General features: G+C 38.9%; 2 protein-coding genes across 4 annotated transcripts in view; one reads left to right on the top strand and one right to left on the bottom strand.

The window, feature by feature from the left end:
• Nucleotides 1–3,075, bottom strand: part of Nhlrc2 (NHL repeat containing 2) — a 63,838-nt gene extending 60,763 nt beyond the window's left edge. Inside the window, exon 1 of one of the 3 annotated variants that reach the window (XM_076835052.1) lies at nucleotides 2,659–3,075. In XM_076835052.1, coding sequence (XP_076691167.1) covers nucleotides 2,659–2,836 — 178 coding nt within the window. In that variant the 5' untranslated portion in view covers nucleotides 2,837–3,075. Of the gene's footprint in view, nucleotides 1–2,372; nucleotides 2,445–2,658 lie in introns of those variants that run through there. The other 2 variants (XM_076835053.1, XM_076835054.1) reach the window with 2 other exon arrangements.
• Dclre1a (DNA cross-link repair 1A) lies at nucleotides 2,600–25,741 on the top strand. Its single transcript, XM_076835051.1, has 10 exons — nucleotides 2,600–3,309; nucleotides 3,792–4,917; nucleotides 6,062–7,735; nucleotides 9,761–9,894; nucleotides 10,979–11,097; nucleotides 13,469–13,609; nucleotides 15,662–15,807; nucleotides 16,650–16,804; nucleotides 23,460–23,601; nucleotides 24,988–25,741. Exons 2-10 carry the CDS (start codon nucleotides 4,455–4,457, stop codon nucleotides 25,146–25,148), a joined length of 3,135 nt encoding a protein of 1,044 aa, XP_076691166.1. The 5' UTR covers nucleotides 2,600–3,309; nucleotides 3,792–4,454; the 3' UTR covers nucleotides 25,149–25,741.
• The last annotated feature ends 612 nt before the right edge of the window (nucleotides 25,742–26,353 follow it).

Genomic DNA, 26,353 nt, shown 5'->3' with positions numbered 1-26,353 from the left:
AGGTTTCAGGGTAGTTCTATTATCCATTTTGATAAAAGTGTTAATTATGTGCCAGATCAAGCAATTATACAGAACTATTAGATACCTACTAATCATATATATATATATATATATATATATATATATATATATATATATATATATATATATCGCAATTGAACACAGAGATGCTTTTGTTTTGGGTAGTACCAGGAGTTGAACCCAAGGGCACTTAATCACTGAGATATCCCAACCCCTTCTTTTTATTATTATTATTTTTTATTTTGAGACAGGGTCTCATTGAGTTGCATAGGGCCTCACTAAGTTGCTGAGGCTGGCTTTAAACTTGTGATTCTCCTGCCTCAGACTCCCAAGTCACTGAAATTATAGGTGTGCACCACCATGCCTAGTTTATACCTAACAATTAATGAAAATTTCATATTCTACTTGCAAGATATTTATTTATAAATCTGCTTCAATGACTTTTCTATATATTGTCCAGAGTACTTAAGTTGAGAGCTTAAGGAAGAAATTATATTTTAGTTGTTATGCTAGATCCTTAATAATAATGGCGTAATGTATTTGATATTAAATGCATTTTATCATAAAAAATGAATGCAATAAGCTGCTAACATTTAGTAAGCTCTCCTGTTAATTAAGAACTTTACATATATGCCCTCCATATAATATCCTGAAAGTACTAGTTCCACTTCACAAATGAGAAAAGGCTTGGAGAAGTTTAGTAACTTTCTCAAAAATCGCACAGCTAACAGAATCATAGGAATTTAGTCCCAGACCTGCCTGAATCCATCCATTACACTGCAAGGCCTCCCATAAACATTGTTTCTTCTAAAAAATGGACCAAGAACTCAGTTTTTGAGATAAAGTTATGTTTACGACTTGATTACAGTATACTAATAAGCCAAGAAAATATTCATTTCTAGCATTCTGATCTCAATAATGAGGTTCAGTAGAAAAATTAGACTTTGTATTTGACAAAGTCTGATTACTTTATTATGTGTATTCCTTATGGGTCACAGAGGCCAAACCTCATCATAATAATTATATACACACACACACACACACACACACACACACTACTATAAATATAAACAAGACTAGAAAACAAAAACACTCCAAAACCCTAGCTGGTGGCTTTCTAGTTATATATAGCTATAACTATAGTTATAACTAGTTATATTATAACTAACAGCTGCCTTTTTACAGGGTTTTTACAAAATATGCATACATTTGCGAATATATACATACAATATTTTTGAAGTTTCTGATGGGATAAGCATTCAAGCATTCACGTACCCAGTTCTATGTGTGTGTGTGTGGGGGGGGGGGGGTTTCCTTGGTATTCAAACCAGGAGCAGTCTGTCTCTGAGCTACATCCCTAGCCCTTTTTAGAATTTATTAATTTTAAAAAAAGTCTCTAGTGTTTAAATTTTTTGCATTTTTGGGAACTGAATCCAGGCACACTTCACCACTGAGCTCCACCTCCAGCCCTTTTTATTTTTATTTTTATTTTTTTATTTTGAGACAGGATCTTGCTAAATTGCCAAATCTGGATTTGAACTTGTAATCCTCCTGCCTCAGCCTGCAGTGTCCCTGGCATTACAATCTTGCACCACATGCACTCAGCTCATGCACCCAATTCTTTTGGAGGTATTCCCCAACATTTCAAATCCAATGTAAGATTAATAAAGGAAGCCGGTGGTGGCCGTGGCTCACGCCTATAGTCTCAGCAGCTTGGGAGCCTGATGCAAGAGAATCCCAAGTTCAAAGCCAACTTCAGGAAGATAGCAAGACCCTGTCTCAAAAAATAAAAAGGGCCTGAGATGTAACTCAGTGGTAAAGCACCCCTGGACTCAATCTACAGGAGGGAAAAAAAAAAGCACTTTTGAAGGTGAGTGCAAAAGGTGTGCAAAGACACCCAAGACTGTCATCAGAAGAGGTTAGCTATACCTCCCAGGAGATAACCGAACCCTGCCACAGCTAACCAATTAACTATACATGTGGTTTCAGTGTCATGCCCGGACACATGCCAACACCACCAGACAAAACTAATGCCACTCCCAAAGAAGGTAAGGAAAGGTTTCATTTCAAACTGCACTGCTGGGAGTATCTATTCCCCTTAGGTTCCAAAGGAGCACCCAGCCAGGATGCAAACCCTTGGAGACAGGCTATAAATGATTCAGATTTTAAAAATTAGAAGTTTCCCGACTTTGGGGCCGAGGAAACCAGCAAACACGGGGTCTGCAGACCGTAACTCAACTCGGGCAGTCATCAGCTGCGCAAGTTACTCGGCCTTCTTGCGCCTCAGTTTCCTCCACTGTGAAACAGGACTTGTAAGAGCACTTTACTGGGCTCAGATAACGTCCCCTTACGAGTTCAGCAGTGGTGGTGGCAAGTCAGTAAACGGCAGCCAGCAGGATGCAGAGCTGAGGGCCACCAGGCTGGGGCAACGGGCGGGAAGCACCGGGGAACCGCCGAGTTTCCGGAGCTGCCGCCGGACTCGGGCCGGACTCGGGCCGCGGCACGTCCCCACCCTCCAGAAACCCCCCCGCGCGCCGCCTCTCGGGGACACCCAGGGCCGGAGCGCGCGAGCCCGGGGCTGCCGCGCCGAGGAAGGGGAGGTCCCGGGAGCGGCCCCCTCCCTGGCCGGCCCCTCACCTTCCGGGAACTCGGGCACCGAGAGGTCCAGCTCCCAGCCGTCCACCTTCTGCAGATACTGGTAGACCAGGTCGTCCTTCTCCTGCTGGGTGACGGCGTCCAGCAGCGCGTACTCGAGCGAGGTCTGCGCGGGCAGCAGGCCCGAGAGGCTGCCGCCCCGCGCTGCGGGCGCCGCCATGTTCCGCGGGCTCCGAGGCGGCCCGGCTCTCCCGCCCGGCCCCGGGCTTCAGAGCGGCGCCTCCGCCTCGGCCCCGCCAGCCCCACTGACCGCCAGGCACGGCTTTTCTTTTTCAAGCCTGCGTTTCAATGCCAAAGTCCAGAGAGCCGCAACTCCCGGGCGTGTAATTAGGCTGCAGTCGCAGCCCACCCCACCCCTTCCAGGTCCCCTCGCCGCGGCCGAGTCTGGACATTCAGAGCGCCAGATTCAACAGGGGCAAGGCCTGGGGTGGGGGGGCTTCTAGCTCGCTAAGGGACCCCTCCCCAACCCTCTATTTTGGAAACTAATAGTTTTCAAAATAAAATAAATAAATCCATAGGAGTTAAAAGGACACTTAAAAAAAAAATCTTCATTTAGAATCCCACTTTTAGACTAGGATCAGCCGATTCGACACACCTCTGGCAGCAAGAAGCAGTTCCCGCCAAGGACCAAAGGTAAAGGGATAGGAATGTCCTCGAGAGAGAAAGCTTTTTAAGTTGGGAATGAGTGGCCAGTGGCTTTGACTTGTAACCAAAAGCTGTTTTGTGCCCCTGGGAGTGCTGAAAGTGCGGGCGCGAATAGACTGCCAGCCGAGCGGGCGGTGGGGGCGCGGAGGGCTTCAGGCGCAGCTGCAGCTGCTCGCTGGGTGCGGTGGCAGGTGGGTGGCCACGAGGGACTTCTGAAGGGGAGAGCTTTGACCGCAGTATTGGAGCTGGCTGCGCTTAACGTGGGGAGAGTTAAGGCCTCACTTGCTTCCTCGCAACCTCCAGAGTCCAAAGAGGAGGGTGGGAGGCCTCTAGCAAGGACCTCCAGAGGAGGCTGGTGGAGAAAGGGTCGCCCCCACTGCGGGACACAGAGCCTCTGTGGTCTGGAGTGCCTGAGTGTGACCTCAATGTAAGCATCACTACCCATATTTACACTTTGTTCACTGTTCAAGGTTTGTACCTTGCTAAAGGAGGAGGATACTGGACGGACCCAGCAAACTGCAGATGTTGAACATCCTGGAGTCACGGATGAGGACACTAATCACACACTTACTTGATGACAGTGTGTCAAGTTTCACTAGTAAACTGAGGTAGCCAGTTAGTGTTTGGGACACTTGCTGAGCTCCTTGCCCAGAGACTGTACCTGAACTTGTGCTATTTGAACAATTGCCCACTTGAAAGAGAACTGACAGTAACTGCATAACAGTTCTACAAAGGATTGTTTTAGTATATTTTTGAACCTATACATTCCATTAGGGCTTGATTTTCAAAATATTGCTATTTTTATGAATCAAGTTCTGGAAAGGACCAAAATACCAGAATGAAATAACAGCCGCAGGTGAAAACTTGACAGGTGCTCCTCCTGTGGTGGGTATTCTGAGTTTTGTTGTGGTATTAATAGAACAGAAGGTGTTCTTGGGCACAGGGTTTGTAGCTTGCCAATGTGTTAGTTGCCAAAGCTTTAGGTTCCCATTGAGTTAGTAGATTTTTCATTACATTCAGTTTATTCCTCAACAACAACAACAAAAATTGTAACAAGTTTAAAAAATTTGTGACAAGAAATGGACTTGATTTACTAAAGATTAATGCTTCTGTAATGGTAAAATCATTTTGCCATGATAGAAGACATGTTTTCGGAAGAAGACATCTGGGAATACAAATCTAAAAGAAAACCAAAACTAGGACATCCAAATAATTGCTCTGAAAATATTCCAAAATCGGTTGAAAAAGCAACAGATGGGAAATACCAGTCAAGACCAAAAGGAAACAAAAAGAGAAACAAAGAAGCTAAAGGAAGGGTGGACTGTGAAATGTGCCTTGGAGAAACAAGTTCCCAGACTTCTGTATCTTCTAGTCAGAATTCAAGTTGTGGAGATGCTATTCAACAGTCCCAAGACCAAGAGACTACTCCAGGAAGGCACCGAAAAACTCAAAAGCTCAAGCAAGTGTCCCCAAAGACACGTCCAGTTCATGATGGGTATTGCCCGTACTGCCAGATGCCTTTTTCCTCATTGCTAGGCCAAACACCTCGATGGCATGTTTTTGAATGTTTGGATTCTCCACCATTGTCTGAAACAGGTAAGGTTACAAAAAAAGGTAAGAGTCTCTAAGTGGTCTAAAAGGCCTGCATGAAGTCAGATGTGTCTGCTCAGTGAAATGAGCAAGACAAGCAATAAACCAAAAGAAAGATGAGACACTATCCCAGGTGATGGTATCATTGCAAAGAAAGTTACAACCTTGAAATCAGCTTTTTGTTTGTTTGTTTTGCTTGTGTGTGTTTGTGTGTGTCTGTTTGGGGGGTCAGGGGGAGGCGAGGAAGGTAGGTAGTACTGGGAATTTAACCCAGGGAGCTCTACCACTGAACTATATATCCCCAGCCCTTTTTTATTATCATTTTGAGACACTGTCTCATTAAATTGCCCAGACTGATCTCAAACTTTCAATTCTTCTGCTTCAGCCTCCCAAGTCACTGGGATTATAGGTGTGCACCACGACACCAAACCTAAATACAGTTTAAATGCATTTTTGCTTTTTCATAAAGGTGTCTGAACATCTCAATTATTTTTCATAAATGTTAATCGAACCCTTACTGCACTAGGTACCTTCATTCTTTATACTTATTTGACTCACAATAAACATATAAGGTAGGTGATACTGAAATTTTATAGATAAGGGCTCTTAAAAGTTAAATATCTTGGCCAATTTATTATCTTTTGGGGAACTGTATAGAAAATACATCCTGGTTTCTAAATATGATTGTGTTGTAGTCAGCAGGCTAGTGTATAGGAAGGAGTCTTAGTTGATTAAGATGTAATAACGAAAAATGTTCCAAATAACTGAAATAATGCTATGTGTTCGTTATCTTTAAACTTGAAGGTCATATTTAACATGTAGAAAATTCTACTTTAAATATATGAAGAAGGAGTTGAATGACATATTTTAAGGTCATCTTAATTTTTTTGAGAAAAGATTATTTGGAAAGCAATTTAAAAGAGTATTTGATTTTGAAATAATAAATTGATAAATAGTAGCTTGCAACATGATGCTGAATTGTATCAGTATTTTTATGCTGATCTCTTTATTGTGCAGTTAACAATAGCTATCCTTGGAAGTCCTCAAGTCCTTAAGGAGGACGGATGGTTTTCATCTGGTAGGTTACTTTGTAGTATTGATACTGTCAAAACTTACCCTGTAATACTTTTTTCTTCATTGAAATTTTCAGAGTGTCCTGATGGCCTTCTGTGTACCTCAACAATTCCTTCTCATTATAAGAGATACACTCACTTCCTGCTCGCTCAAAGTAGGGCTAGTACTGATCCATTTAGCAGCCCGTCACATGTGGCAGGTGGGAGTTTCAGTGAGACCCAGCCAGGCTTTTCTTGTAGCCTAGAGGAAAGATGGTCTCTGCATCAGAAACAAACTGAGAACTTAAAAAACATTTCAAATGATCCCTTGTTGATGACACAGTGTCTAAAAAAGTCTCAGCCTCCAACTGAAACCAATAAAAAGATTTCTTCTACAAATAGTCAGACCTCGCAGCAAGCTTTACATTTTACAGCATTTGTTAAGAATGACAAACTGGTAAGAGCCGGTTTGCCTTTTGCTGTGGCAGAATTAGACAGCCACAACAACTCACAACGCACACATTTGCCATTGCCAGAAAATGACTTTGGCAGCTGTGAAATCTCCTATTCTCCACTTCAGAGTGACGAAGAAACTTATGATATAGATGAAAAGCTGGATGATTCACAACAGGAACTATTTTTTTCTGAGAGTTCTAAAGATGGCAGCTTAGAAGAAGATGATAGTTCTACCAGTTTTAAAAACCTCCCCGGTCCCTTCCTGAAGGACCTGGAGGAGAGCTGCCCCAAAGTGAATAGCTTCTTAACCCAGCAGAAGAACACTAAAGAATTGTATAAGTGCAGTGCTCTAAATTCTTCTCAACTTAGCTCCCAAACAGAGTGTAGTATTTTATATGATGATCCAGAATATTCTGATGGGCGGTTTTTATTGTCTTCACCTGCATTAAGAGGGGAGCCTGCTGCTTCTAATTGTCAGACCACTAAAGCAAAGCCTGGTGGGCCAGACTTTCACGCATCTCAACCAAATAAACAGAAACAGGTGATTGAAAACCCAACTGTACCACTACTTCAGAGTAAGATGTCAGAACCTTTTGGAAGCCAGGGAGGAGAGTGTCTTCCTTTGACCCAAAGTAAAATTAGACAACTATCAAGTGAGAACTTCTGTACTAGAAATGATGCTAACTCACCACATTTCTGCGGAAAGGTATTGGATAGTATGCTAGATGGTGGCGTTACAGTTTTGAATACAGGAAAAAAATCAAGTACACCTACTGCTGCTAAGTCTCCTTTGAAGATATTGCCCTCTGATCCTAAGTGCAATGAAAGACATCCTTCTACCAAGGTAATGAAGCAGATGGATATAGGTGTGTATTTTGGACTACCACCGAAAAGAAAAGAAGAGGAATCACTGAGGGAAAGTGCAATAGATGGGATGAACTTAAATCCCATTGTAAGTCCTAATGGAAAGAGGTCCCGGCAGTGCAAGAGGAAAGCAGAAAAATCTTTAAGTGATTTAGAATTTGATGCAAAGGACTTAAATGAGAGTCAACTTTCTGTGGAACTGCCTGCTGAGAGGTCACAGCGGCAAAGAAAAAGACATAAAAAGTCAAATTCACCACAGGAAAGAGCACGCGGAAAGAGGTCAGGCTACCTTATTAACAATACAGAATTGGGAACAACCAATTCCAGTGAAGACAATACCTTCAAAAAATCGGCTCATGGAAGGCTGCAAAGAGGTTACATGAGATTTCCAGACTCAGCTAATGCAGGGGAATTAAGAAAAAAGACATGTCCCTTCTATAAGAAAATACCTGGTAAGTTGGAACATCAGTGCTCAATTTATCAAAGACCCCCAATTTTTTAACTTAACATTCATTTTCTTGTGTGTGTGTGTGTGTGTGTGTGTGTGTGTGTATGGAAACGATTTGTGTACTCTGTGTTTGCTTTTCATGATACTTCATGAGTCTCTAATATAATTTTCTTTTTTTTCTCTTTTTGGTACTCAGAGTCAAACCCAAGGGTGCTTCATTATTGAACCACTTCCCCAGGCCTTTTTATTTTCTGTTTTGTGATAGGATCTCACTAAGTCATTTAGGACCTCACTAGGCTGCTGAGGCTAGCCCTGAACTTGCAATCCCCCTGCCTCAGCTTCCCTAGTTGCTGGGATTACACAATTGTGCCACTGCACCTGTTAGTTTCCTTTTTCTTATTTGCTTTTTATTGTTATTCCATTAACTCAGCAAACTTTTATTGAATATATTCTGCATACAAGTTACTATGCTAGTTCGGTAGATATTACAGATTATAGACAGACGAGTAGAGATTGAGGAAAGGCTCTAAGAAACTATTATGGATAAGAGGCAGTGTCTAAGCACTTGTGAGAAATATGAAGTCCTTCAAAGAAGAGAAATCCTACAGGTTGTACCTATCAAAATAAATGCCAAACATTCTAAAATCATATTAGAACTTTCCCTGCCTTTTCATATTTTTGTAATTTTTTTCTACCTTCACAGATGAGTTCATAGAAAAATGTGTAGCAATTTTTTTATTATGTGTGTATGTGGTACTGGGGATTGAACCCATGGGTTCTTTACCACTGATCCACATTCCCAGCCCTTTCTGTTTTTACTTTATTTTGAGACAGGGTCTCACTAAGGTATTAAGGTGCATGGGGCCTCGCTGAGTTGCCAAGGCTGACCTCAAATTTGGTATCCTCCTCCTCAGCCTCCTGAGTCTCTGGGATTACAGGCCCATACCACCACACCTAATTATGAATTTTATTATTGAAGAAATCCATAATTATTCTTAGAAGAATGTACAGTAAAGCAACCAAAATATACTGGGTTTTAGAAGATTTCTGTTGAGGTGCTTTATTTATGTTTTGGAGCTATAATTTGTTCAATGTATTTGTGTAGAGAATAACGCTGGTTTTATTTTTAATCATTATTGTATTATTTAATACCTTTCTGGACTTTAAGTAAGCCAGAACTACTAAGCCACCTGTTAAAAGCCTCTAGAAGTATGAAAGCTACTTGTTTACTTGCTTGTCACCTGTCCTCACACATGGCTCTTCTTTTTTAAACATATTTGAGGACTTGTTTTCCTTGTTTCCTTATGAGAAAATTTTTGAGGCATTTTTTTCCATTCCAACCCCATAATGAAGTTCAGATTATGTATGTACTTTTTTTTATATCTTTACTTTGTTTATTTGTTTTTATGTGGTGCTGAGGATCAAACCCAATGCCTCACATGTGCAAGGCCAGTGCTTTGCCACCGAGCCACAACGCCAGCCCCATGTTTTTTGTTTGTTTGTTTGTTTTTGTTTTTTTTTTATATAGTGCTGTGGTCTTTAGAGGACCACAAACTTTTGTAAGATTTGGGATTATTTGGGGCCTCAACCATTTTTGCCCCCTTAGAAGCATATCAATATCACTTGCTGAAGTGATATCAATATCACTTGCTGAAAATTCACCTTTCAGAATTTCCAAAACATTCTCTTTTTGCTGTTTTGCAGAAGTAAAGGATTTCAGATGCCCAGTAAATGTCATAAAGCATTAACAAAGAACTGATTGGTTTGTGATTGGTTTAAATTGTTTAAAAATTTATTTATTTGGTTGAGTTATACACACACAAAAGTCACTATACTGGAATATTTAGGAGAAACTTGCAAGACTTATTCTCACCTTTTACTAAATTTATGAAGCACAAGTTTTAAAATAATTTGTGGTTAATAGGAAATGAGGTGTAAAAAGGATAGGTGTTCAGCATCTCTGGTCAGATCAGGTGTCGCTGATATCCCCGTTGTTGGTTCACCCCGCCTGGTGGTGCTTTCCTTGCAGGAACCAGCTTCACAGTTGACGCCTTTCAGTACGGTGTGGTGGAAGGCTGCACGGCCTATTTTCTCACCCATTTCCATTCTGATCATTATGCTGGATTGTCTAAAAACTTCACATTTCCAGTCTATTGTAGTGAGGTAAGTTTTCGTATTCTAAGTTCCAACTTTATAGACTGCTGCAGATTTTTAAGCAATTTGATTACAAGAGGAATAATTAAATGGTTAATACCTATCATTGTAGTAGGAAACATATAAAAAACAGATTCCAAGGTTTTAAAGGTTCTAAAATGAAATGAGTTAAAATCAGCAGTTATAGTCCATTTTTTAAAAATGCATTTTGTTACATGAGGAGAATAGACAGACTATATGACTGTTGCGCTTAAAAAAAACAAAACAAAACAAAAAAAAACATTTCATTCAGTGAATGCTCTTTGAGTGCCTAAATAGGTATAAAAGGCAAAACACCTAACTTTAAAGAGCTTAAGCCTGCAGGGAATTGGTGTTTTAATTTAAAAAATGGAGTGCCTAGGACTAGGGAGAAGAGAGATTTTTACTGTGTCACAGGCCAAGGTTAGAGAATGACATTTCATGTGAAAGAGATGCTTTGAACTAATTATTAAAAGGTGAAGACTTTAATCCCTATCACTAAAGGCTTTAGCTGGGATTTTATTTAGTCTTCACAGCATTTATTAAGTATCCTGTTTTTCTTAGTGAAGCTACCTGAGGCTTGCTGAGGTTAAGTGGCATGCCCAGGTCACAGAGCAAGTAATGGCAGAGCCCAAATTTAAATGAAGGTATGTCTGATCACAGAATAAGGCAGAGAAAAGAGAAGAGAACTTTCCAATGAGAGAGTAGAATTTGTATAAATGCAGACACCTCAGAAATATACCTATTCTAGACTCTTCAGAAAATTCAGAAAGTCTGGAACACACTGTGGGGAACCTCAGGAGACATGCCCATAGCAATGGCAGGGACCAGATAAGGGTTTTGCGCATGGTGCTGGGAATGATGGGCCTTTCACAAGTGAGGGAGGGCCGGTGGGGATGTTCAAGTAGAAAAGTGACAGGTTGTTTTAGAAAGGCCCTTCCTGACATTGTGGAGGGTTTACATGAATAGAAGTGTGAAAACGGGAGATTATTAAGATGTTGTAATTCTGAATTACATATGAAACAAAATATGTAGTGTTTTGCTGTGTCAGAAGTAAGCACATCCTGTTTTGTAGATAACTGGCAACTTGTTGAAGAGCAAGCTTCATGTGCAAGAACAGTATGTCCATCCATTGCCAATGGACACTGAGTGTTTGGTGGATGGTGTCAGGGTTGTTCTACTTGATGCCAATCAGTGAGTATTACAGTCACCTTAATAATGGTTCATTTAAAAAAATATATATTCAAAAGGAAATCACATTGGCATGGGTATTTAAGACCTTTTCTGTTAGAACTGGAATGCCTGATGCTTCTTAAAACTCCAGTAAAACATGTTTCCACTTGTTAAAAAAATGTCCCCAATTACAGAATCAGAGAGTAAATATAGAGAAATCCTCTAAATGTTGCCTAACCCTTATTTTAATTTAATGGTTTTTCTTTTCAGTGCTAGGAATTGAACCCAGGGCCTTGCACATGCCAGACAAGCACTCTGCCCTGAACTGTATTCCCAAATCACTATACTTGACATATAAGACTCCATCTTTTTTTTTTTAAATACTTTCACATCTTGGTCTTCAAAAAATAATCTTTTGACCAGGAGCAGCGGCCCATTCCTAAAATCCCAGCAACTGAGGAGACTGAAGCAGGAGGCCAGACTCAGCAATTTAGGGAGACCCTAAGAAACTTAGCAAGACTTTGTCTCAAAGTAAAAAATTCAGAGTTGGGGGTGTAACACTTGGTGGTAAAGCACCCCTGGGTTCATTCCCAGTACCAAATAAAATTAACAAATAAATAAATACTTTTTGCAGTTTTCTTTAATATCGTTTATATAAACCAAGAGCTCACACTCCATTTACATACTAAGGGATTAGTTGCACTACCATGCCCAGTATCCCCACTGCCACTTTTAAATTAAGAAATTCACCAGGCTTTAGATATTAAAAATGTAAATTGGACCTGGTACTGCACTTGTGTAATCCCACCTACTCCAAAAGCTGAAGCAGGAAGATTACAATTTGAGGTCAGCCTGGGCAACTACTTAAAGACCCTATCTAAAAATAAGAAGTAAAGAGGCCTGGGATATAGCTCACAGAGCGCTTGCCTAGTGTGTGTTGAGTCCCTGGGTTCTATCCCAGTACTGCGGGAAAAATGATTCAGATTTTTCTTTCTTGGAAATTATTTCAACTCCCCCAACCCCACCCCCACTTTTAAATGTCAAGTGCTGATGTTAGGGGTGGGGGCCACTAATCCTTGGGTGCCAGTTCTTGTGACTCCACTGGAAAGAATTTGAGTGAAACATACAGTAGGAAGCGAAGGTTTAATAGCGTGAGAAGCTGGGTAGTGTGCAACATGGGGACTACACAGACCGCCTGGAGAGGGGCCGTGCAGTGCTCACAGAGTTGGGGTTTTTAAGGAAATTGCGTCCCTTATTCTTGCCTCAGTTTTCCTGTCCCCTTTAATTGGTTCATTACCCTTAGCAAACTTTCTCTGTCGGGGTCTTAATATTCTGGATGACAGGGCAGTTGGGTGGTTGTGACATGGTTTTCGGTGATAAGGAAGGGTTCCAGTAACTTGGTTGCAGGAGATGGTGTTGACATTTTCTGGAAACCGTGGTTCCTCTTTAGGAGTTCATTAACTGTAGCTGAGGGGAGGTCTTGACATACCAGACGCCACTTCTCTGATGTTCTTCTGTTTCAGTTAGGATCCCTAGGATTTTAAGTCATGATTCCCCCAAGGGAGTATAATTCTCTATAGCTTGGGGAAGGTTGGGCATTCCAGCTCTCATTCCCAAATGCTGCTGGCTTAGATAAGTTTTCCTGCTGTTCCTATTTTATGATTCCTGGATTTTTCTTGGTGCATAGGCCTAATATGTGTCCTTCATTGTCCTTTCCCGCTGCCCACCTGTTCATGGCTAACTAACCTACCTAACACTATCAGCACTCATGTTCCCATAATACATGACTCTGCTTCTTTTCACTTTTCCTAGGATGTTAGTTAGCTCCTGTTCTGTTGAGAGCAGAGAATTTTAGGGAAAGAAGTAAGACTAAATCCAAGTTTCCTAAAATCCAGGCCAATGCTTATACTTGAGGTTGCTTTCCTTCAAGGTTTTGTCTGCTTAGCTCTGCTGCTTTTTCGTTTTTCAGTCGTCATTTTAAGTTCTGAGTTTTTGAGCCAGCTTTATTGAGGTGTTCACCATAGATTACATAATTAGCATAACTATCTGATCAAGCTAGTATGGTGTAGCCTGTGCCTCAAGCATACAAATATTTGTCTTGACAAAATATACCAGGGGCTTAGAGCTCATTCCCCAGACCAATGACCAGTCCTGAAGTTGGCCTTTCTTGGGAATGTGCAGGGTTTGAGCTTCTCCTGCCTGGGGAGTCAGGCCTTTCCTGCACACCGTTCTTTCTTCAACCTAAGTTTCCTTGAGTTCTGAGTGTTGCATTCCCTCTGAGCACAGTGTTGTGTCATTGTGGTCAGCTAATGGTTTGCTAACTTGTGAAGAAGGTACCCTCCCTTTAGGTGCTCTGTCTGTTGTAATCTTCCCTAAGCATGTTTGTGTTCAGCTGCCCAGGTGCCACCATGATCCTTTTCTACCTTCCTAATGGTGCTGCTGTATTGCACACTGGAGACTTCAGAGCGGATCCCAGCATGGAGCGGTCTCTTCTTGCAGGCCAGAAAATCCACACGCTGTACCTAGACACCACGTAAGAGAGGCGTTCATTGAGTGCTTCCTTTTCCTGCTGATAGCATTTATTCTGTATTTTATGAATTTGCTTGGTAATTAAAATGATGGCTTAATGATGATTATTATTTTAAGGTATTAGCAGAGGAATGCTGTTTGGAAAATATACACTTGAAAAAGAGCATATGTGGGACTATATGTCTTAATTGATGATAGCTCAGTTTTTTCATAGTTCATTTAAAAAAATTTTTTTTTTGTACTGAGGATTTAATCCAGGATTGCTTTACCACTGTACTACATCCCAGCCTTTTCTGTTGTTTTATTTTGAGACATGGTCTTGCTAACTTGCTGAGGCTGGCCTCAAACTTGAGATCCTCCTACTCTGTCTTCCAAGTCGCTGGGATTACAGGCATGTGCCACCACACCTGGCTATTTTTGAGTATGTTTATAGGACATCCTGTTACTGAAAGGAGGAAGAAAAACTGAAGAAAAATAGCCTTATAGGTTATTCTTCCAAGTGTCTGTGAACAGATCAGATAAAAACAGGAAAATGATGCCAAATTGACATTCTGTTTCTGAGTATTGAAAATTGCTTATAAAGGTAACTTCTAAGTGATAGTTTTGAATTTTAACATAGTAGTACAAACCATTACATTTTAATTATATAAATAATCTATATATCAAGGTATAATTGACAGATAAAAGTAGTATATATCTCTGGTATATAGTGTGATATTATATACTATAATACCTCATCAATTTGTTATAAATTAATTCTATTAACTAGTTCAACCTGTTGGAAGAAATTTAAATGGGATATTTTAATAAAAAATGGCCTTTCCACATCCAGTTTTCTTACAGTAACTGATTTTTTCCATTCTTTTATGTCTACTTTAAGTGGTAGATAAATTAAGAAAATAAGTGAAAGCCAGGCATGGCAGTGCATACCTATAATCCTAGCAGTTTGGGAGGCTGAGGCAGGAAGATCACAAGTTCAAGACCAGCCTCAGGAATTTAGCCAGACCCTGGGGGTTGGGATATAACTCAGTGGTAAAGCACCAATAGGTTAAATCCTCAGTACCCCAAAAAGAAAGAAACGAAAAAAAGCTAAAAAGCATTGTTACATAGTTCTAAAGAAAATTCTGTATTTTATCATGAGTGTTGATAGGAGAAAGGACTGAATTTTTCCCTCTTTTCTGGTGATTGACTAGCAAAAGTGATTTTGAAAATTGGGAAAAATTTATTTATTGGGTATTTGTAATTTATTACATTTTAGTGAAAGAGTGCTTACCTTTCATCTCAAAATATGTATAGATAGTATTTTAAAATTAATCTTTCACTGGGTGTTAGTCTGTTTAGGCCCAACTGGATCTTTTGTGTTCCTTTAATTCTATATATATTTCTGTATCTGCAAGAAGAGATAGTATTCAACCATGTAACTATGAATTGATCTAAACATTAAATTCATGTTTACTTTCATTACTTTAAATTCTTTAGTCCACATATAATCCCTATCAGTAGTATTTTCTATTATAGTATCTGAGTTGGAAAGAAAAGATACTGAGATACATAATCGATAACTAAGATAGAGGACTGGCTAGAAATATTCTTAGAAGGAAAAAAGTCTTGAGAAAGGCAGTTTCTTTGAAGGTGATAAAAGAAATGTACTTGAGCACATGTCTGTAATCCCAGAAACTTGGGGGGCTAAGGGGAAGGATCACAAGTTTGAGGCCAGCCTTGGCTTTAGTGAGACCTTATCTCAAAACAGGAAAAATAAAATAAAGGGAGTGTTAAAGCACTCTTAAGTTCAATTCCTGTTACTAGGGGGCGGGGGGAACAAAAAAAAAAGGAAAAAAATCCTTAAAAATAAATGAAAACTCACAATCCCCATCATAAATTAGCCATAACTTGTAGCAAATAACTTTAACTCCAGGAAGTGACCTAACCATTGTGGTTTTAATATATTATACTGTTGTCATATGTGATTTGCTGCAGCTTATCTCCTAAAATAGCAAATTGTTAAGACCATAGCTTTCTTCTGTTCTTTTAATAAGTACCATATTTCCATATTAAGCTATTGCAGCCCAGAGTACACCTTTCCGTCTCAGCAAGAAGTTATCCAGTTTGCCATCAACACCGCCTTTGAGGCTGTAACTCTAAACCCCCGTACTCTGGTTGTCTGTGGCACTTACAGTATCGGAAAAGAGAAAGTCTTCCTAGGTGGGTGGTAGCTGTATCTAATTTACATTAACGTATTATAAACATCAGATTCTTTTTGCATAAAGCCCTGTCAGTGTCTACTCCTGCATTCGTACATATTTTCTGAAATTATCCCATATTATCTTTGAAGTTGAAGAAAGATTCATAATGTTTGATACATTTAAACTTTGAAAGCCTTAACTTTATTGAAACATTTGATGAATATGTTTATCTTAGTACTTATAAGATGTTTATAAACAAGTACCCATGTAACATTATTATTTTCATTAACTTTGAAGGATGAGTAATGCATAGTTGTATCATCCTTTGAGGATACCTGCCAGTTAACTTTTGTTGCTTTATCTATGTATATATTACACTAGTTTGTCTGGGAGATATTGTTCTATTTTTGTGGGGTACTTCGATTTCTTCTTAAGTGTGATCACATTATCTCAATCATTAAGATATGAAGTGTTAGCCTAGCATGGTGGTACACGCCTGAAATCCCAGTAACTCTGGAGGCTGAGGCAGGAGGATAGCAAGTTTCAGGCCAGCCTCAGCAACTTAGTGAGGCCCTGTCTCAAAATAAAAAATAAAAAGGACTGGGGATGTACCTTAGTGGTAGAGCATCCCAACCCCCAGTACCAAAAATAAAATAAAAAGTAAGTTCTTTGGCATTATCACAATTTATTTCACACAGATAAACAATTAAATGATTCAGCCACTTAGAGATATAGTAAATGTACAAATGTTTTGAATTTGTTTTTGATAAATTCTTATTTTAAAATGTGACTAAATTACAATTTTATGATTTTTCTGTATGCCATAATGTTTCTGTCTTTAACCTTTTGTTTTGCCTGTAGCTGTTGCTGATGTTTTAGGTTCAAAGGTGGGCATGTCCCGAGAAAAGTTTCAAACATTGCGGTGCCTCAATATGCCTGACATTAATCCCCTCATCACCACAGACATGTGGAGTTCATTGGTCCACCTTCTCCCAATGATGCAAATTAATTTTAAGGTAAGGACTCAAGAGAAATGTTTTTTAGGGTGAACCAGAAAAAGATCCAATGATCATAAACTAGAATCCCATTTTACTTGCATATAACTTCAAGAAATTCAGTTATAATGAAATCACCTATTTTAAAATTTGCCTTAGAAAGTCTTTCAAGGGAATTCTAAATGTTTTTAGTTCTTCTGAATATGTAACTCTAAAAAGTAGTTTGTGTGCCAGGTGTTTAGAAAATAAAGAACTGTCATACAGGAAGGAACAGAAATAGAAAAGAATGCATGTGTGTTCATTGAATCCTCCATGTCAAGATCACTTTCCAGTTCTTTCTGGGTGGGTGGTGGAAGTGAGGGGAGAATTCTGAGGTCTGTTCTGGTTCTGTTTCATATTAATATTAAACCTCTGTAACATTGGTGTGTGTTGAAAATTTACTTATTGAGGATTAGATCAAATAGTGGAAGTTCCTGAGAGGAAGTTCTAGCATTAGTTCTTGGTTATAAACTGAGGCACATATGACACAGCCTTACCGTGATTTGGGGGCTTGTCTGTCAGGTTTGTTTACATAAAGAGGTTTATTCCATATATTTACATTTTGATACTTGTCAATGGAATATTTCAAAAAATACTGAATATTTTGTATTAAACACAATTCAGAACATAACGCACAAAGAAATATGTTTTTACTTTTGTTCTAATATTTGTAAAATAACTTTTTTGGAACTTTTTGAAATGGGATGCTAATTACTATTGCTATCTCTGTTTTATAAATAATAATACGTTGTGTAAAGAAAATGAATGTTAATCCTTGATTACAGAAATTCTTTCTGGTCTAACTACTCCTTTTTTCTGTGAGACTAAGGTGAACTATTTATGGCCTATTTTCATGAGTATGTGTAATCCATAAAAATTTTAGGCATGCCTGGCATTTGTCCTAGCACATCTGTAATCCCAGGGACTTGGGAAGTTGAGGCAAAAGGATTGCAAATTTGAGGCCAGCCTCAGAAATTTAAATGAGGCCCTAAGCAAATTTAGCAAGACTGTCTCAAAAGTAAAACAATTTTTTTTAAAAAAGGGCTGGGGATGTGATTCAATGATAAAGAGCCACTAGGTGAAATCCCTGGTACAAAAAAACCCCCAAAAACCCAACAATTCAGGCACAATCAAGCCAAGTATTGTCCATTATTTCTCCCCTACTCCAGTACTGGGGATTATACCCAGGGGTGCTCTACCAGGGTGTTCTTCCACTGAGCTATATCCCTATTCCTTTTAAGTTTTTTTTTTTAATTTTTTAATTTGTCTTGCTAAATTCCCCACGCTGGCTGGAGACTTGAGATCTTCTTTCATAGTCTACCTTGTCACTGGAATTACAGGCATGTGCCACTGTGCCTGGCTTGTCCATTGTCCATTGATGGTTTTGTTTTTGTTTTTGTTTTTTGGTACTGAGGATTAAACCCAGGGGTGCCCACTGAGCTATTTCCCCAGTACTTTCTATATTCTATTTTGAGACAGGATCTCACTAAGTTGCTGAATGTCTTGCCAAATTGCCGGGGCTTTTCTCAAATTCGGGATCCTCCTGCATCAGGTTCCACAGTTGCTAGGATTATAGGTGTGCACCACTGGGCCAGGCACCTGTTGTTTAAGCGAGACTTGCAGACGTATTTTAAATGTGGGAGGCAATTAGTGTGAAGACTAATGAGATGTCATCAGTCATAAGGATGTCCAGTAATATCCTGAAAAGGGTATAACATATTCTAATCATTTTATTTTATAGTTTTATTTCCAAGTTTGTTTTTATTTTATAGTTTTTTTAATTTTAAATTTATTTATTCTAATTTGTTATACATGATAGCAGAATGCATTTCAATTCATAGAGCACAATTTTTCATGTCTGATTGTACACAAAGTAGAGTCACATCATTCGTGTCTTCATACATGTACTTAGGGTAACGATGTCCATCCCATTCACCCATCTTTCCTATCCCCCTGCCCCTTCCCTTCTTGCTCCCTCCCCTTTGCCCTATCTAAAGTTCTCCATTCCTCCCTTGCTCCTCACCCACAATCCCCATTATGGATCAGCATCCTCATAGAAAACATTCACCATTTGGTTTTTGGGGATTGGCTTACTGCACTTAGCTTAATATTCGCCAACTCCATCCATTTACCTGCAAATTCCATGATTTTATTCTCTTTTAATGCTAAGTAATATTCCTTTGTGTGTATATACCACAGTTTCTTTATCCCTTCATCTACTGAAGGGCATCTGGGTTGGTTCCACAGTTTAGCTATTGTGAATTGTGCTGCTATATACATTGGCTGCATCACTGCTGTAGGCTGTTTTTAAGACCTTTGGGTATAAACTAAGGAGTGGGATAGCTGGGTCAAATGGTGGTTTCATACAGAGTTTTCCAAGGAATCTCCATACTGCTTGCCAGATTGGTTGCACCAATTGGCAGTCCCACCAGCAATGTATGATAGCCCTTATCCCCCCACATCCTTGCCAACACTTATTGTTTTTTGTATTCTTCATAGCTGCCATTCTGACTGGAATGAGATGAAATCTTAGAGTAGTTTTGATTTGCATTTCTCAATTGCTAGAGATATTGAATGTTTTTTCAAATATTGTTGATTACTTATATATGATCTTCTGAGAAGTGTCTATTCAGTTTGTTAGTCCATTTACTAATTGGGTTTTTAGTTTTTTTGGTGTTAAGTTTTTTTAGTTCTTTATATCCTTAGAGATTAGTGCTATATCTGATGTGCATGTGGTAAAAATTTGCTCCCATTCTGTAGGCTCTCTTCACCTCACTGATTGTTTCTTTTGCTGAGAAGAAGCTTTTCAGTTTGAATCCATCCCATTTATTGGTTCATGATTTTGTTTCTTATGCTATAGGAGTCTTGTTAAGGAAGCTGGGGTCTAATCTGACATGATGAAGATTTGGGCCTACTTTTTCTTCTATTAGGCTCAGGGTCTCTGTGGTTAGCCATCAGGAAACTGCAAAGCGTTACCAGTCCGAGACACCACTTGACATCCACTAGGAGAGCTGTAATAAAAGTGATGGTAACAATTGATGAGGATACATGGGATTGGAACCTGGGTCTTTGCTGGTGGAATTTGAACTGGTGTAGCTATTTTGGGAAACAGTTTGGTAATTCCTTAAACCATATCATATGGGGTGGTCATGTGACCCAGCCATTTCATCCTATATGCCCAAGAGAATTGAAAGCACACGTCTGCACAAAACTCCTATGGAAATGTTTATAGCAACGTTACCCATAGTAGCCCCAAAGTCAAAACAACCCAAATGCCCATCAAATAGTGAATGCTTAAATGAAATTCGATCTATGAATAGATCTATTCATAAAACAGAATATTATTCACCTGTAAATAGGAATGAAGTACTAATGCATCTGTAATATGATTGAACCTTGAGAACACTATGCCAGACAAAAGAAGCCGGACACTGAAGGCTACTTATTGTATGATCCACTTACATGAATTGTCCAGAACATTAAATCCACAGAGACAGAAAGTGGGTTAATGGTTCCCAGGGCTTGAGGGAGAGGAAATGGAGAATGACTGCCAGTGCTCAAAGTTTCTGTTCCAGAAGGGGATAGTGGTGATGGTTGCCCAGCTTTGTGAAAATACTAGAAACTGCTGAATTGAACTCTTAAAGGGTGGGGCATTTATCTGCCTGGAAGCCAAGGGGGGTTAAGAAAAGAATGAGGGTCAAGGAAATGAAGACAGGAAATACAGAACATGTGCCCAGAAAAGGATTTGTTTGTTTATTAGAAACGAGGGTTTTTATATTGTGAGTCACAGGGAGAAATGGAAGATAACTGAGGAAGGCAGTTATTGATGAAGTAGGGTTTCTGAGTGGGATTTGGAACACAGGTAGATTCTTCAGCCCACGGCTTTCCAGGCTATTTTTTGATATATGTGGCCTTCTTTTAGACAGCTTGTATTTACGAGTCTAAACTGAAACAAGAATTAAATCTTCAAGCAGCTACAAACTCAAGAATTTTTATGTAAGAATTCAAACTGGTTTTAAGGATTCAGAAATGTTCATTAAATCTATATTTTTAATATTCATTGTCTGTATTTTGCCACTTCTAAGAACTTATGCTAAAAAAGGAATCCTTTGTGACAAGATCCATCTGTGAAGCTCCCTGATGATGGGAGTTAGAGAAAGCTAAGAAAGGGCCCAGGATTTCCATTAAACCAGAGCCAGAGGGCGGGGCTTAACAGATCTGCTGCCTTGGAGCCTGTGGGCCTCCAGAAGGTGACGTCTATGTCCTCTCTGCTCCTCCCTGATCTACCTGGCATAATCCTGGAGCAGATGATTCTTCCATTAAAGTGTCCTGGTATTGATGATATTTCTTGAAGATTTCTTTTCTTCAAAACACAGATGTAGCAGAAGCTGTTGGTAATCATGGTGTTATATTTTAGTTAGTAATTAGATAATTTTTTTAATCAGCCAAAAATAATTTTATTGCATCAGAGGTAATGACTTTTTATGAAAAGATAAGCCTAATACAGTTTTCTGGGTATCCAAGGCCTTCCTAAAACCCTCTGAAAAGCTATAAAAAGTAATCCCTGGGTCCTATTTATGCTATATGGTTGATTACCACTGCTAATTTAAACCTGATTGGCCAAATGTGGTAAAACATTTTAAAAGCAATGATGCTATAGATGATTGTCTTCATACTGAAAAATAGTTCTAGTGACATTGCCAAAAGGACTTTTCTCACAAATTGGTTCAATAAGCAGAAATGGTCATAGAACAGAGATTTTGTGTCAACTAAACTGTTTATAATAAATTTCCTCACGAGAGTTGTTCTGAAATCATGGTAAATGGACAACTGGTAACTGTGACGGTCTCTTCTGAAGGTTGGCTTGAATAACATCTTAAGTTTATGTTTGTGGCGCTAGACTGCACCACATGGTGTTTTTGTGGTCACTGATTTGTTTCATAAAAAGCAGAAATTAGTTCTCTTTTTAAATTGCCCTGGGTGTTTTGAAGTAACAAATAGGAATGGTTGGGTTGATGACATAGATTGAAAATTGAACTCTGAGTTAATGGCATTTCATGTATAATTACACTAAAACCCAGTTTCCTGTCTTGTCCTTTCTCAGTGAAGGCAAGGGGAGGAGAAGACACTGGGTTAGCTCAGGCTTAGACAACCAAGGCAGCAGCTTGAAACTTTGCAGAGAATATTGTAATGGAAGCTTATTTGTACATCCATCCATGAAAATTTCTTTCTTTCTTTTTTTTCTTTCTTTTTTTTGATGTTCCTAGTAGTTGGTTAGAAATAGGACTGTTTTGTGGTAGATGCTCTTGTATTGACCTCAAATTAATAAACAGGTAATTGATACAAAAGAAAAATCCAAGGATTTTCATTTCATTGGTGAAGCATATTTTATTATTAATCCACTCTAATGAATTATTGAATAATTGAAACTGGATGTTATTCTGGACTGGGGATATAGTTCCATTGGTAGAGTACTTGCCTCATATGCTGGGTTCAATCCCCAGCCCCACCAAAAAAAACAAAAACAAAAACTGAAACTGGGTATTATTCTTAAAACTAAAAGTATTAAGATTTTTTTAAAAAAATCTCTCTTGCCACTATTATCCTTAGATGGATTTCTCTTAGCTCTCAAAGATTAAAGTTTGGTTATCAATTTTCTAAGAGTTTTATCAAATATCATTTATTGTGACTTTGGTTTGGAGTTCCATTCAAGATATAGTTTTTACAATACTAAGGATTGAACCCAGAGACCCTCTGCCACTGAGCCACACTTCTAGTTGGTTTTGTTTGTTTGTTTGTTTGTTTGTTTTGAGACAGGCTCTCCTTAAATTGCCCAGGCTGGCCCCTAACTTGTGAATTTCCTACCTCACCCTCCCAAGTAACTGAGATTATGCATGTGTACGGGCATGGTAATGCCCAACTCTATTCAAGATTTATAAAAGGAGCATATTACTTCCAATTATAGTGGCATAAAGAGTTTGAAATTTAATCTAGTTCATGTTTAAATGGTAGAAAGGTGTGAACACCTGAGAATAATGCTAATGTGATCTTTAAAATATATATCTGGAGGCTGAGGTTATGACTCAGTGGTAGAAGGCTCATCTGGCATGAGGCACTGGGTTTGATTCTTGGCATCATACATAAGTAAAAAATATTGTATCCACCTAAAATATATATCTGTGTTGAGTATAATGTTGCCATCCTTACAAAATTCTGTCAATCCTCTGTCAGTTTATGTGTATGGAGTCGTGTGGGCACTGATGTTTACCACTAGTGATGTTAGAGTCTCTTGCAGTAGGATTTGGAGAGAGGTGTTTCTTTGCCTTTTTTTTTTTTTTTTTTTAACTATCTGAGTTGTAATTTGCTTACATTTAATTACTCGGTGTTTCAAGTTGTTTCCTCATATTTTTTAACAGTACCTGAACTTGTTTAGATAAGCAAAGAAGAGCTGATATCTATTCAAAGATTCCATTTCTTTAGAAACATGGCTGCAAGGTCATTGCAACCAGTCTTAGCAACTAAAAGCTTCTCGTGACCATGCCAATGTGACATCTGTAATCATCCTGCTTAATTCCACATGACCCATCTCCATTGACTGCTGAATCAACGTGCTGTTTTTTTTTTTTTTTTTAAACAGGGTTTGCAGAATCATTTGAAGAAGTATGATGGGAAATATGATCGGATTTTGGCTTTTCGACCCACGGGATGGACGCACTCTAGCAAGTTCTCCAGCATAGCAGATATTACTCCTCAGACCAAGGGAAACATTTCAATATATGGTATATTATTAAATTTTCTCACATTTAATGTTTGTAATCATTTGCATTTCTTAAAATCAACATCCCAAAGCCAAAACAAAACCAAGCACAGTATAATTTAACAATTCCTGAGGGTTAATTTTTGTTTATTTGCTTGTTTGGGGAGGGTATACTAGGGCTAAGAGGAGCTTTCCCATTGAGCTACATCTGCAGCCCTTTTTTGTTGTTTAATTTTTTATTTTGAGACAAGGTCTTACTAAGGTTCTGAGTCTGATCTTTAACATGAACTTGCAGCCCTCCTGCCTCAGCCTCTCCTGGGATTACAGGCATGGATCACTGCATCCAGCAATAATTCAGGAGTTTTAAATCTCTCTACAACTCTAAACCTCTGTCTAGTCCATTGTACACTAATACAGAGGAGCTCAACCAATAGATAGGTATTGACAGATTATTTCCTTTGTGTGATCAATGATATTTAGAGGAAATTGCAGAACTACTGAAAGGAGGAACTCAGTGTCTATAAATGGAAGTCTAGATTATGCATGAGATTGTGAGCAGGAGGAGAATGGCTTAGATGTGATGACAGCAGGAGGGACAGACTTGACTTTGGTGTTCTCCTCTCCTGGAGGGAGTTCACCATTGCCCGCACAGCTGGCTTAGTTCCCTGGATGTCACCAGACCAGCGGCTTAACCTTCAGCCTCTGAAGACTCTAGCTGACTCAAAACAGGTCCTCCAACCCTTCTCTCTGGTATTTGATCTTTAATAAAGGAGATAAAGGGATTTTGAGGGTTTCATCTTTTTCTAATTGTTTATGTATGTAAAGCTTGGGACTAGAACTTGTTCTAGAAGTCAAATCTCCTGCCTGCCATTCTTCACATTTGACTTATATTTCTTCAAGATTTTCCTGAAATCTATAGCAGAGTGAAGTGTTTTAAATAAATAAATAAAAATAAGAAAATCCCAATTAAATGGGACTCTCTAGAAATGGATATTATTAAGTATATGCATAGGAAAGTAATGAGTTTTTTTTCAATGTTCTAAGTTTTATATTATTTTTAATGTTTTAATCTTTATTTTCTATAAAAATACCAAATTTTCTTATAAGAACTAAAGCACCAAGGAATTTGGATAAGAATGCTCAGGATTACTTTTCTGTTTTATTTTGCACTTGAAAGCTTGTTTGGTTTTTATTTATTTAACTTTCCTATGTACATACATGAATATACCACAGTGAATTTCACCATCATGTACATCCATAAGAAATTAATTTTAAAAATAACTATGAGTAAATAGAAGAAAGATCAGTAGGGGGAAGGGGGCAGATAGTGGGAGAGAGAAGGGGAAGGAGAGCACTTTTTTATTAGTTTGATATTTAGTAGGCAATATCTTCACATTGGTCTTTTCAGGAATTCCTTACAGTGAACACAGTAGCTACCTAGAGATGAAGCGTTTTGTCCAGTGGCTGAAACCGCAGAAAATTATACCTACCGTAAATATTGGCACCTTGAAATCTCGGCACACAATGGAGAAATATTTTAAAGAGTGGAAATTGGAAGCTGGATATTGATGATACCACCACAGAGGATTCAGCAGTAGTAAAGTTCCTTGGGTGTAGTTAGTAGTTAAATGGTATGAAATACATTTTATGTGAACTGCCCCATGAAGATCACATAATTTACTTTCTCATTTATATTTGAATAAGATATTCATGGTGCTGAATGCCTCTCAGAATCATCAAAAGTAGCTGAGTACAGTGATACATTCCTGTAATCCCAGTGACTTGGGAGGATCAGGAGTTTGAGGCCAGCCTCAGCAACTTAGCAAGGCCCTGAGCAATTCAGGAGACCCTGCCTCAAAAATGGCTGGGATGTAGCTTAGTGGTTAAGCATCCCTGGGTTCAATCCCTGGAGCCAAAAAAAAAGAGTTCATCAAAAATATCTGAATATCCTCAATTTCTTGCCTCTTCTTCCTTGGAGGCATTTATATTTCACATTATGGTTTAGGGGAGAAAACAAAGGCAGTTTTGGTGAGCAAAAGAATTCATAGTGATGGAAAAACTATACCGAAAGTATTATATACAAGTAATTATGTATCTTTGAAATTATGAAATAAAATTTTTATATGATATATATTCTTAAATAAAAATTATTATAAATTTGATAGAATGTCTTTTGGTGGGTTTTGTCATTGTTTTGTTTCCTTTTTCATAGACTTTTTTTTTTTTTTTAAGAACAATTTTAGGCACAGAGAAAGATTGAGCAGAAAGTTCAGGGTTCCATACCCCCACACCCCCATGTCCTCTCCCATTAAGAGCAATCCCCCACCAGGAAGGTACATGTGTGACAGTTAATGGACTTATATTGACATATCAGAAACACCTTGGTCCACAGTTTAACTAGGGCTCACTGTTGGTTTGGTACGGTCTGTGGGTCTTGACAAACCTACGAGAGCACATCTATTATCACCGTATCATACAGAATTGTTACAGCGTTAGAAATTCTCTGCACTCTTCCTGTTCATCCCTTTCTCCCTCGTAGGCCCTGACAGTCACTGATCGTTCCACTGTCTCCACAGATTCGCCTTTTCCGACACGTCCTATGGTTGCAGTCTTATACCATGTGCTTTTTCAGACTGGCTTTTTTCACTTAGCAGATAGTGGGAGAGGGAAGGGGAAGGAGAGCACTTTTTTATTAGTTTGATATTTAGTAGACCATGTCTTCACATTGGTCATTCAGGAATTCCTTACAGTGAACACTGCAGCTACAATTAGAA

This window comes from Callospermophilus lateralis, chromosome 15 (assembly GCF_048772815.1).
Source record: "Callospermophilus lateralis isolate mCalLat2 chromosome 15, mCalLat2.hap1, whole genome shotgun sequence".
NCBI classification, from domain to species: domain Eukaryota; kingdom Metazoa; phylum Chordata; class Mammalia; order Rodentia; family Sciuridae; genus Callospermophilus; species Callospermophilus lateralis.
The sequence above is the reverse complement of the archived record's forward strand: the minus strand, read 5'-3'. Positions and strand labels throughout refer to the sequence as shown.